The sequence below is a fragment of the Bombyx mandarina genome, chromosome 11, assembly GCF_030267445.1.
Source record: "Bombyx mandarina strain Sakado chromosome 11, ASM3026744v2".
NCBI classification, from domain to species: domain Eukaryota; kingdom Metazoa; phylum Arthropoda; class Insecta; order Lepidoptera; family Bombycidae; genus Bombyx; species Bombyx mandarina.
The window spans coordinates 4,866,409-4,880,030 of NC_143218.1; the positions used below are offsets into that span (position 1 = coordinate 4,866,409).

Below are 13,622 nucleotides of genomic sequence, written 5' to 3' on the forward strand. Positions count from 1 at the left end.
TTACGATTCATTTCGCACAGAACCAATCGACTGGGTTTAGAGGTTTAGCAGTTTGTTGAATGAACTTGGATTTTCATCTTCACGATTAGAGGATCCCAGGTGTTAGGTAAAGGATATTCTAGATTGCAGGAGATTTTTCATAAATAATCCCGCGATGGAGCGGTAATCAGTCAACATAGTCGATCGGCATCATTATTGGAGACCAAACAACACTTCAGTTATCCAAGCGCGTCTTAAGTCGCATTCGGATAATCTGGAATAGCCTGGAAGTGAATTTTTAAAAAGTTTGTCTCGAACAAACATCAATTACTTTGTAATTGAACCGAAAAAAGAGGATAAACATTATTAGCATTCGTTGTAATGAAATATAATGTTGACACAGTTTGACCGACGTGCACTGTCTTTTGTGGCACCGGCTATATAAAGGTGGTCTGTCCGTTCTGAGCCACACGAGTCATCATGAAGATCCCATACGTCTTGCTGTTCCTTGTGGTGAGTTGCTTTCGTTTTTGATATGCTGGTTCCTCAGAAGTCTGTACTAATGCTTCTGTTTTTATTGTATAAATGTGAGCACTTCACGACCTATGTAACCAGCTGGTTACAATCACCGTCCACACCGAAAAAAATGAGGCCTGTATCTAAATTGTAACATAATTTTTGCACATTTGATTCTCATCCCACGATTTTATTTATCTTTCATTCATTTTTACTGGTGGTAGGACGTCTTGTGAGTCCGCACGTGTAGATAACACCACCTCACCTATTTCAGCCGTGAAGCAGTAATGCGCTTCGGTTTGAAGGGTGGGGCAGCCGTTGTACTTTATAAACTGAGACCTTAGAACTCATGTCCCGAGGTGGGTGGCAGCATTTACGTTGTAGATGTCTATGGGTTCCGGTAACCACTTAACATTAGGTGTGCCGTAAGCTCATCCACCCATCTAAGCAATAAAGAAAAACCCAAAATTTATAATTTGGCGTAATTACTGGTGGTAGGACGTGTTTTGAGCCCGCATGGGCAGGTACCACCACTCTGCCTATTTAGTAGCAGTAATGCATTTCGCATTGGAGGCAGTCGTTGTACTGTAAAACCTTAGAGCTCATTTCACAAGATGGGCGGCTTTTTCGTTGTTGATGTTTTTGAGCTCATGTGATGGAGCTCATAACACCAAATGAGCCGTGAACTGGTCCACCCCACTTATCAAAGAAAAAAAGCGATATTCCTTAAGTGGTTACCGGAGCCCATAGACATCTACAACGTAAATTCCGCCACCCACCTTGAGATATGAGTTCCAAGGTCTCAGTATAATTACAACGGCCATTCGCCAATCTCCTTTTTAATTATGTCACAAGAAGTCAACTGCCATACTAATAAACGAAAAATTATTATTTTTCATTAAAAAATGATTTACTCTAATTAGCTAGTTTGTTCTACGAAATTCCAATGAAGAAAATTGTGTTGAAATGCTCGGAGACCTTTATAATATCCTCACTCATGACAAGACCCTTTCTAAATAGGCCATTCTCTTCAACCCCTTCAACCCCTGTCCACCAAATGCTGAGTGTAGGTCTCTTCAAATGCACCCCATTCTCTTCGGTCTCTTGCTTTTCGCATTCAATTCCTTCCAACCACTTTGACCAGGTCATCGGCCCTCCTCGTTGACTGTCTGCCCAGGCTACGACATCTCCACATCAGTATTTTTGTGCCCCACTGATTATCAGGGGCGTTAACATGGCCGTCAAATAAGCCATTTTAGCATATGGACCCTGGATTCGAGCAGTGTATGATTTATTTATATTTCGTTTCCAGGGCGTGGCTGTGGTCAACGCATTGCCCAGTAAGTAATTATATAGTGTTAAAGTTACTTTATTATTATAATAATACTGTCTTGTTTAAATCGTCCGCGCGGAGTCGGCTAGTAGCTTGGAAGTGCACAGTTGAATGATAATAATTTTTTAACTAGTTTAAAATAAAGTGAAACTCAAAGATTCGATGCCCAATAAATTTAATACTGTTAAAACATTTGCAGATCCACTTTTCGGGGGCTTAGTTAAATCGCTTAGCAAACAAAAACAAATTTTTGAGGACAAATTTGAAAATCTCAAAGAGAATGTGGGTGAAAAATTTGAAAATCTCAAAGAGAACGTGGGTGAAAAATTTGAAAATCTCAAAGAGAATGTTGGTGAAAAATTTGAAAATCTCAAAGACAATGTTGGAGACAAATTAGAAGCAGCTAAAGAAAAAGCTGGAGAAATCAAAAAGAAACTAGTGGATGTCGGCGAAGATCTGAAAGACGAGCTCACGGAAGACAAAAAAATAAAGATATCCATCTCGAAAGACGAAGGATTGACTTTAGAAAAAGAAGGATACAAGTCTGATTACGATCGTAATGAATATGAAGAACGCAGATCTGAACACCAGGGTGGGTAGTACTTCTTTAGCGACTAAACAATAAACTAATTCGACCGTGGGAGATAATTATTAGAATAAGATTTTGGCGGAAACGCAAGGTGCGAAGTTGCGTGAATCGTTTGTGGTTGAAAACGGTGGCTCGTATTATCGTATCCCCCGGATCCCCTTTCGGTAGCAAACTAACCCGTATCCACTGCTCACTGTGTTCCTCGCGGGATCTTCTCAGTGGATTGCAACTTCGATAGTAGTAGTAGTAGTAGAGGCACTGGTCTTGCTAAAGCTAGTGTTGGCAAATTCTCTCAAGTTGAGTCCGTGAGCTCACCTACCCGTCCAGGCTTGGTCGGAATAACCCCTTAGACTACCAGCGAATAGGTAGGGAAATGAAAAAATGGTAATAATTATAACTACATTTTAATCTTACCTTTATTATTTACATTTAATATTTATTACCCGTTTCGAATACCATGTATGTAGAGACTTTAATCTAATTTAGTACAGTATTTTTTTATACGAACCCGCACGATTTTTTGCCCGATATTCAAATGTAGACAGCTGAGATCTTAGTCGCTTGCTAATTAAAAATAATTCTATGTACGAGATATAAGACTATGCTATACTTAGTGTACTATAATGAAAACTGCTCAGCATCGGCAGAACCGTCTGTTGTATTTCGGAATCTAAATCTAGAAAAGGAATCAGACATTTGGCCATCATCCCGGGCCGGTGGTTCTGACTCAACCACACAGGACTTAACTAATTTCTTTTTCTCTACAGAGGATAACGACAACGACGGCTCATACAGCAAAGGTTCCGAATACGAAAAATACGGTGAAGAGGAAAAGTATGAAGAACGTAGGACCCACGACAAGTTCTCCATTGGCAAGGACGGTATTAGTGCCGAGCGAACGAAATCAAAGAGAGGTGAAAGAAAAGAAGTCGAAGGCGAATATGAGAAAGACTACGAAAGGAAAGGTGCGAATTGTTGTTTGATCGACGATAAATTACAATTTTTTTTCCGAGAATGAAATCGGTTGACGATAGTCAGTGGACAAATTTCCAGTCACAGAGTGTCGAATGAAAAAGAAAATCCAAACTAATTTACATCAAATTTCTGAATCCTTCGAATGACTAGTAGTCAGCTCAATATTGTGAGTCTCTGCCCGCGGTCATCAGTCAGTCCTACCTAATTTTGCCAGGAAGAGCTGCCTTCCAACTTAAGCCACGCGTCTTGAGGAAACCTTCTGGACGCTGCTGGAAACCTTTCAACTCCCCGCTCGGCGTACGAACTAAAATAATCAACTTACATATCACTTAGACGCCATGATTTCAATGAATCTTTTTCATATGTTCATTTATTCTTATATAAAAAAATGGTAATGTGTATACATATATGGTAATAATATATGTGAGTAATTTTTACCGACTTCAAAAAAAGATGGTTCTCAACTCGACTGTTTTTTTATATGTGTGTGAGTCAGATTTTTTTTCTACCTGAAGCGATTTCGATGATTATTTTATGATGATGACAGTGAGATAATTATCCTTAAGGATGCACGATTCAATGTTTCATTGTTCACGTTAATGTTATTCTAATTTCATTTTGTTGGGAGTCCTGTCCTGTTTTTTATTATCCTTTAATTTTTGAATTAGAATTTTTAATATTACAATTTGCGGATCCTTATACTTAGTACTGATCCCGATCGTACGACACGAGCTGTTTCATAAAGCAGCCTTCCTAGGCCGAACATTCAGATAAGAGTCGAAGTAATCGTCATAAATCCATTTCTAGAGAACAACGGCGGATCCTCCGAATATTCAGAGAGAGAAAGAGAGAGTTTGGAAAAATCAAAAGAAAGGTACGGCGAGCAGTCGTCTAAGTCCTTCTCGTTGGGTAAATCCGGCTTGAAGAAGCAGGATAATTCAAAATCGTATTCCGACAAGGAAGAGTCGAAACTGGAAAAGGAAAAGAAATATGGTGAGCTTATAAAACCCCCGAATCGAACTTTTGTGGAGACAATTCAAAACCGTTTTTAAGCGTTTGGACAGGTCGACAGGAATGGTTCGCGAAGTTTTATTTTAAAACTGACCATGACTCGAACAGGTGATAGGCAGTTCGTGTTTTGTCATATGGCAATGTCAAATGGCAGTATTCATTTCAAAACCAAAAGTTGTCTCGTAGTCAATTGATCGCATTGCACGACCCAATGTGTGTGAGAACCCTTGGGCTAATTGGTACTCATTTTGAGTCAAAAGTTTTCTATTTTATTCTTTTATTAATCTTGTAGTCAGGCGCGTGTAAACCACATGATGGTTTTTTATTGCTTAGATGGGTGGACGAGTTCATAGCCCATCCGGTGTTAAGTGCGGTGGTACCTAAACGGAGAGTACTCAGCGGTAGGCAGTGGCTTGACTCTACCCCTGCCATTGCTAACCTCCATGATCCGGTAACCACTAATTGGTGGTTGGACCTCTAGTGAGTTCGCACGGGTAGGTCCACCCTGCCTATTTCTGCCGTGAAGTAGTAATGCGTTTCGGTTTGAAAGGTGGGGTTGCCGTTGTAACTATACTGAGACCTTAGAACTTATATCTCCAGGTATGTGGCGCATTTACGTTGTAGATGTCCATGGGCTCGAGTAACCACTTAACACCAGGTGGGCTGTGAGCTCGTCCATCCATCTAAGCAATAAATATTAAAAAAAGCCTCGTTCAAAGAAGGACATGTCATAACGCTCGGGTAAAACCGTAGAGGGGGAGCTCATTCCAAAACCGCATGGTTCGTAGCAGAAAAGATCTCTGGAAACGCACTGTGGACGAATGCAGTGTGTTTCTAGGTAGTATGCATGAGCTCTACTCCAATAGCGGACGGGACGCGAAGGTAAAAACGAGATGATATCCTTTCAAACAAACCCTCAGAGCATAATAAAAATAATAATAGATTTTCAAAATCCTGAAATTTGGAAAGAAATCTAACAACAGTATTTTCTTTGAGTTTCATGAGGCATAGACATAAAGCTACTTTTACGGTTTAATGTCATGTTTGGAATGATATCTTCTCAAAAAATCCCTCAGAGCGCTCCCCATGTAACATACACTACAGAGCGATAATCGAGACCTAAATTCAATTCACCACACTCGGAGACCCACACAAGAGTTCTCCACTTCAGACAAAAGTTTTGATTGTCTCCTGCACCACGCTCCAAGAGAGACTCTGATGGCACATATATCGCGCATTCCCCGTGCTGTCATCCGCATAGCAACGCATGCCATCAATAGATAATAGGATGAAAAGCGTGGGCGAGAGCACCCAGCCTTGTGGAACGCCAGCGTTAATGGTCATGGCATCGAAGCAGTAGCCATGTACGACGACTGTGATGGTCCGTCCACCTAAAATTGTAGCGATCCCCTTCCGAGTCCCTCGAGGAATTCATAAATTGGTAACTTCGACAGTACCAGATCCTGTCGGAGGCCTTCGCGATATCAAGCGGACTTGCTCTCCAAGGCTTGAGCTCACCTGTAGCGAGCGAGTGTCACTTCGACAGAATTAGCGAATATCTAAATAACTTTCTATATCTTTTATATAGAAATCTTTTACATATCTTTTATATATGCTGCAGAGCTTTCGATTCGAATCTTAATATTACATATATTTAAAAGGTAACTAAACTTCTTAATACAGAAAAGAAAACAAAAATCAACAATGAAAGGCAGTTAGATGAAGATGAGAACGAAAGGAGAACTGTTGTAGGCCGAGATGAGCAAAGGCAAGATGACCAAAGCCAATATGACCAAAGCCGAGACGACCAAAGCCGAGATGACCAAAGCCAAGATGAGGAAACTGGCAGCGACGATAGTGACAAAAATAGAGGAAAGGATACTGACGATAAATACTCCGAGACAGGAACCAATAAATCATCAGAAACGAAGACAGGCAAGCGTGATGGCTCGAAGAGCGGCGTCACAGTCGAAAGGGAAAAATCCGAATCCAACAAGAAAAGTCATGAATTTGAAAATAAAGAAGCTGAGTCTTCGACCTATAGGGGTGAGTACTACATAATTAAATTAAATTGGACACGAGGGAGGAGAGAGAGAGAGAATACACTTTATTGCACATCAAAACACAATTAGCCTTAAAAAACAGTTGACAACCAGATACTGTTTTTTATTGTCTAGATGTGTGGACGAGCTCACAGCCCACCTGGTGCTAAGTGGTTACTGGAGCCCATAGACATCCACAACGTAAATGCGCCACCCACCTTGAGATATAAGTTCTAAGGTCTCAAGATAGTTACAACGGCTGCCCTACCCTTCAAACTGAAACGCATTACTGCTTCACGGCAGAAATAAGCAGGGTGGTGGTACCCACCGGTGCGGACTCACAAGAGGTCCTACCACCAGTTAAAACCGTCTGGTTCGTGTACCGTTCGTGTGTCTTTTAGGAAGGCATTGAATATACTGACTGCTGCTAGTCACGTCCACCCTGTTCCATTTCTTTTTTTTTTTCGTACCACTTGTCGAGTATCAGTCATTGTAGACGGTATGTCCTGACAAAGAGGTTTCACGCCACGACACGTATTTATATTCTTGTCAGCGAAGCTCTTTACTACTCGATTGACTTGTCATCTACATCAACAGATAAGAATCGGTCAGTGAACAGTGGCTCGGAACGCAAGAGTTCCGGTAAAGACGAGGAGTACAGTGAACAGAACTCCAGTAATAAATCCTTTAACGACGGCGATGCATCGGCTGACTACCAAACCAAATCTAAGAAGGTTGAAAAGAATTCTGCCAGAGATAAAAAGGAAAAGGAAAAAACTGACACAAGAAGTATAATATTAGATAGAATTTTGTATTAAATTTCTGAAAGCAGTTATTTATTGCAAGGATTTATGGGTTATTATTAACATTTTAGATTCTGACGGAACGTACAATACTTCTGAGCGCGAAAAAGAACAATCTTCTAGAGTGAATCAAAGTAAGGGCAGCAACTCTCGGGATTCCTCGGAGTCAGACAAATCTGGCCGAAAAGTGAATAAAGAAACAGAATCGTACTCTGACAAAGACGCGCAGACTTCAGAAAGAGAACGTACTCAAAGTAAAGGTGAGTGTACAATGAACTACGTAGTACAAATGAAATGAATTCACAGTGAATTGTGTAGCTGCGGAAGTGATGCTCTCGTTCGCAGACACTCACAGACTGCGACAGAAGTCTGTATCTAGTGTACGAAAGAGAGAATCTCTTTTTGATTATAAATTTATTTTACCCTTTTCACTTAGGTTACGTAAGTGGTATCTTTACACATATCGAGATACCTAGTTGCTAGAACAACGAACATCTTTCTTGGGTTCGTTCTTGGTTGGGAATTTCGTTTAAGAATTGGAAAAATAGAAATTGGTTTGAAAAAAAATATATTTTATTCACAGAAAAAAAAAATACAGCGCCCAAGAATAAGGGCAAAAAGGGAACCTCTACAGAAACAGATGGAGTCACTAAGAATGCTAGTAAGCAGAAGGAGAAGGTGCCTAAAGATGGAAGTAAAAGCTCCACGAATGATAGCGAAGGCAAACAAAAAAACAAAGACCAATCAAAGGGACAGAAAAATAATCAAGACGGACAAGACTCTTCGACGAACGAAAATTCCAAAAAGACAGATGATAATGTTGCAAAGAAAGAAGAAGCCAATAATCAAAAGAGAGAACAAAAAGGAAAGACAAGATGTGGCTCTAGGAAAACTGAGAGTTCCAAAGCGAAAGAAGATAGAAGCAAGAAAAGCACTACCGATAAGGACCAGCGCGACGACAAAAAGATTCCTCCAGCAAAAACATAGACAAGCCTAAAGATGGGTCATCATCGGATAAAGACTCAGAGAAGGCTAAGCCTAACGACAGATCACCATCGCATAAAGACACAGAGAAGGCTAAGCCTAACGACAGATCACCATCGCATAAAGACACAGAGAAGGCTAAGCCTAACGACAGATCACCATCGGATAAAGACACAGAGAAGGCTAAGCCTAACGACAGATCACCATCGCATAAAGACACAGAGAAGGCTAAGCCTAACGACAGATCACCATCGGATAAAGACACAGAGAAGGCTAAGCCTAACGACAGATCACCATCGCATAAAGACACAGAGAAGGTAAAGCCTAACGACAGATCACCATCGCATAAAGACACAGAGAAGGCTAAGCATAACGACAGATCACCATCGGATAAAGACACAGAGAAGGCTAAGCCTAACGACAGATCACCATCGCATAAAGACACAGAGAAGGCTAAGCCTAACGACAGATCACCATCGGATAAAGACACAGAGAAGGCTAAGCCTAACGACAGATCACCATCGCATAAAGACACAGAGAAGGTAAAGCCTAACGACAGATCACCATCGCATAAAGACACAGAGAAGGCTAAGCCTAACGACAGATCACCATCGGATAAAGACACAGAGAAGGCTAAGCCTAACGACAGATCACCATCGCATAAAGACACAGAGAAGGCTAAGCCTAACGACAGATCACCATCGGATAAAGACACAGAGAAGGCTAAGCCTAACGACAGATCACCATCGCATAAAGACACAGAGAAGGTAAAGCCTAACGACAGATCACCATCGCATAAAGACACAGAGAAGGCTAAGCATAACGACAGATCACCATCGGATAAAGACACAGAGAAGGCTAAGCCTAACGACAGATCACCATCGCATAAAGACACAGAGAAGGCTAAGCCTAACGACAGATCACCATCGGATAAAGACACAGAGAAGGCTAAGCCTAACGACAGATCACCATCGCATAAAGACACAGAGAAGGTAAAGCCTAACGACAGATCACCATCGCATAAAGACACAGAGAAGGCTAAGCCTAACGACAGATCACCATCGGATAAAGACACAGAGAAGGCTAAGCCTAACGACAGATCACCATCGCATAAAGACACAGAGAAGGCTAAGCCTAACGACAGATCACCATTGGATAAAGACACAGAGAAGGCTAAGCCTAACGACAGATCACCATCGCATAAAGACACAGAGAAGGTAAAACCTAACGACAGATCACCATCGCATAAAGACACAGAGAAGGCTAAGCCTAACGACAGATCACCATCGGATAAAGACACAGAGAAGGCTAAGCCTAACGACAGATCACCATCGCATAAAGACACAGAGAAGGTAAAGCCTAACGACAGATCACCATCGGATAAAGACACAGATAAGACATTCGACAAAAACATAGACAATAAAAGGCCCAAGGACGGTTCATCATCGGATAAGAACGTAGAGCAGGAAAGGGAGAACTACAAATCCGAATCTAGCCGAAATGAATTTGAAAACCAAAAATCTGCACATTCGAGATATGAGGGTGGGTACTTTTGTTTAAGTAGCGCATGCAGACGCAACTACGAAATGAGGTGGAAGTTTGTGTGCATTATAAGAAACTTCCATTTGCGCTCTATATGAGAGTCGAGCTCACCCAGTGTTAAGTGGCCATCAGTCCAATCTATTTAGGGTAGACGACGCTACACCACAAAGATTGTACAAGGTCTTCTTTCGGGGATTAATTTAATTTAATTTTTTGATAGATAACAGTGGTTTGAAAGAAAAAAGCTCGCAATCTAAGAATTACGGAAGAGACGAGAAGTACAGTGAAGAGAAGGAGAGGAGTTCCACTGGGAAGTTTGGATCGAATGACTCCCGAGCACGTTCTACAAAAGCCGAAGAGGAACATGTCAGGAAGTCACAAGAAGAAACACATTCAGAGCAACGAGGTACCCTTCGAGAAATTCTTTGTTTCTAATTTTATTGCGATCCTAGTCCTGAGTCCGCACGGGTACCACCGCCCTGCCTATTTCTGCCGTGAAGCAATAACGCGCTTCGATTTGAAGGGCAGGTCAGCCGTTTTACTGTACAAACTGGGACCTTAGAACTCATGTTCCGAGATGGGTGGCGGCATTTACGTTATAAATGTCAATGGGCTCCGGTAACTATTTAACACCGGTGGGAGGTGAGCTCGTCCACCCATAGAAGCAATAAAAAAGAAGATATATTGGTTTGTTGATATTCGAGAACCCGACACAGTCGTAATTAGTCCGCACTGTGCCCTTACACAGTAGTGTCGCACCCAAAAACATTTTTAATCGACCACTGCTCTGTCTTTACAGAAAAAACAAGATCTGACGGAGTGACTAAGTACAACGATGGTGATGAGCATTTCGATTCAGACGACACAGAGAAGACTAAGCCTAATGGCAGATCACCATCGCATAAAGACACAGAGAAGGCTAAGCCTAACGACAGATCATCCTCGGATAAAGACACAGAGAAGACATTCGACAAAAACATAGACAATAAAAGGCCCAAGGACGGTTCATCATCGGATAAGAACGTAGAGCAGGAAAGGGAAAACTACAAATCCGAATCTAGCCGAAATGAATTTGAAAACCAAAAATCTGCACATTCGAGATATGAGGGTGGGTACTTTTGTTTAAGTAGCGCATGCAGACGCAACTACGAAATGAGGTGGAAGTTTGTGTGCATTATAAGAAACTTCCATTTGCGCTCTATATGAGAGTCGAGCTCACCCAGTGTTAAGTGGACATCAGTCCAATCTATTTAGGGTAGACGACGCTACACCACAAAGATTGTACAAGGTCTTCTTTCGGGGATTAATTTAATTTAATTTTTTGATAGATAACGGTGGTTTGAAAGAAAAAAGCTCGCAATCTAAGAATTACGGAAAAGACGAGAAGTACAGTGAAGAGAAGGAGAGGAGTTCCACTGGGAAGTTTGGATCGAATGACTCCCGAGCACGTTCTACAAAAGCCGAAGAGGAACATGTCAGGAAGTCACAAGAAGAAACACATTCAGAGCAACGAGGTACCCTTCGACAAATTCTTTGTTTCTAATTTTATTGCGATCCTAGTCCTGAGTCCGCACGGAAACCACCGCCCTGTCTATTTCTGCCGTGAAGCAATAACGCACTTCGATTTGAAGGGCAGGTCAGCCGTTTTACTGTACAAACTGAGACCTTAGAACTGATGTTCCGAGATGGGTGACGGCATTTACGTTATAAATGTCAATGGGCTCCGGTAACTATTTAACACCGGTGGGAGGTGAGCTCGTCCACCCATAGAAGCAATAAAAAAGAAGATATATTGGTTTGTTGATATTCGAGAACCAGACACAGTCGTAATTAGTCCGCACTGTGCCCTTACACAGTAGTGTCGCACCCAAAAACATTTTTAATCGACCACTGCTCTGTCTTTACAGAAAAAACAAGATCTGACGGAGTGACTAAGTACAACGATGGTGATGAGCATTTCGATTCAGACGACACAGAGAAGACTAAGCCTAATGGCAGATCACCATCGCATAAAGACACAGAGAAGGCTAAGCCTAACGACAGATCATCCTCGGATAAAGACACAGAGAAGACATTCGACAAAAACATAGACAATAAAAGGCCCAAGGACGGTTCATCATCGGATAAGAACGTAGAGCAGGAAAGGGAGAACTACAAATCCGAATCTAGCCGAAATGAATTTGAAAACCAAAAATCTGCACATTCGAGATATGAGGGTGGGTAGTTTTGTTTAAGTAGCGCATGCAGACGCAACTACGAAATGAGGTGGAAGTTTGTGTGCATTATAAGAAACTTCCATTTGCGCTCTATATGAGAGTCGAGCTCACCCAGTGTTAAGTGGCCATCAGTCCAATCTATTTAGGGTAGACGACGCTACACCACAAAGATTGTACAAGGTCTTCTTTCGGGGATTAATTTAATTTAATTTTTTGATAGATAACGGTGGTTTGAAAGAAAAAAGCTCGCAATCTAAGAATTACGGAAGAGACGAGAAGTACAGTGAAGAGAAGGAGAGGAGTTCCACTGGGAAGTTTGGATCGAATGACTCCCGAGCACGTTCTACAAAAGCCGAAGAGGAACATGTCAGGAAGTCACAAGAAGAAACACATTCAGAGCAACGAGGTACCCTTCGACAAATTCTTTGTTTCTAATTTTATTGCGATCCTAGTCCTGAGTCCGCACGGAAACCACCGCCCTGTCTATTTCTGCCGTGAAGCAATAACGCACTTCGATTTGAAGGGCAGGTCAGCAGTTTTACTGTACAAACTGAGACCTTAGAACTGATGTTCCGAGATGGGTGACGGCATTTACGTTATAAATGTCAATGGGCTCCGGTAACTATTTAACACCGGTGGGAGGTGAGCTCGTCCACCCATAGAAGCAATAAAAAAGAAGATATATTGGTTTGTTGATATTCGAGAACCAGACACAGTCGTAATTAGTCCGTACTGTGCCCTTACACAGTTGTGTCGCACCCAAAAACATTTTTAATCGACCACTGTTCTGTCTTTACAGGAAGAACAAGATCTGACGGAGCAACTACGTCCAACAATAATGATAAGCAATACGATTCAGACGACAAGAACAACAGTAGCACCAAACATAAGAAAACGGTAATGAGATCTGAGCAATCAGAGTCGTCTCAAAATGAAAATTCTACCTCCGAATCCAAAAAGTTCGAAAAAACTGATGGCTCCAACAAATATGAAGCGGAATCAAGTTCGCATCAACAACAAGAAGCGCGCAAACAGAGCAATAGAGTAGTAGAGAAGAGCACTGATGGGGACAATGAGGAATCCTACAGGAGCGAAAGCAGCAGCAGCAGCAGTTCTAGTAGCAGTCGAAGCAGTTCCTCAAGCACCTACACCAGCTCCGATGATGATAGCTCCGAGGAATGACGAATGGGAACATCGACTTTAACAAACCTTGCATTACCTTATGGCTTTGTGTAGTTTTAAATTTGTGAATGCATTTAAAAATTGTGATGGCCGTTCCTCGTTTGGTTGACTCATTTTTAACAGTTTGTAGCTAGTTAAAATAAGTTGCCGCGTGTATCATTGGCTATCACACAAAAAATATAACTTTTAAATAAAAACCTAAGCATACATTTGTATTGTTTCACTCACGGATATTTACTATCCATGAGCACTGCGCATCGGCAATTTATGACGTATAAATATTCAGCTTGCTTTTAAAGCTTATTGTTTAATGTCACTTTAGAATTGGGTCGTTTAGTTTTGTTTGGAAATAGTTGGGATTCATAATTCCTCAGGTGACAGAAGCAAGCCGTATCGCCACGCATTCCGAAAACCTCGTTTGAAGAAAAATATGTTATAGTTCTCGGGAAC

At 41.5% G+C, this 13,622-nt stretch overlaps 1 protein-coding gene across 1 annotated transcript; it reads left to right on the plus strand.

Annotated features, from left to right (window-relative positions):
* Positions 1–363: 363 nt before the first annotated feature.
* Ser2 (sericin 2) lies at positions 364–13,381 on the plus strand. The gene is given in 16 exon segments (XM_089731458.1): positions 364–492; positions 1,808–1,835; positions 2,028–2,420; positions 3,185–3,382; positions 4,200–4,385; positions 6,087–6,449; positions 7,043–7,234; positions 7,320–7,508; positions 7,832–8,206; positions 8,209–9,774; positions 9,995–10,180; positions 10,574–10,882; positions 11,103–11,288; positions 11,682–11,990; positions 12,211–12,396; positions 12,790–13,381. Coding segments are annotated over 16 exon segments (5,082 nt in total). The 5' UTR covers positions 364–459; the 3' UTR covers positions 13,173–13,381.
* The last annotated feature ends 241 nt before the right edge of the window (positions 13,382–13,622 follow it).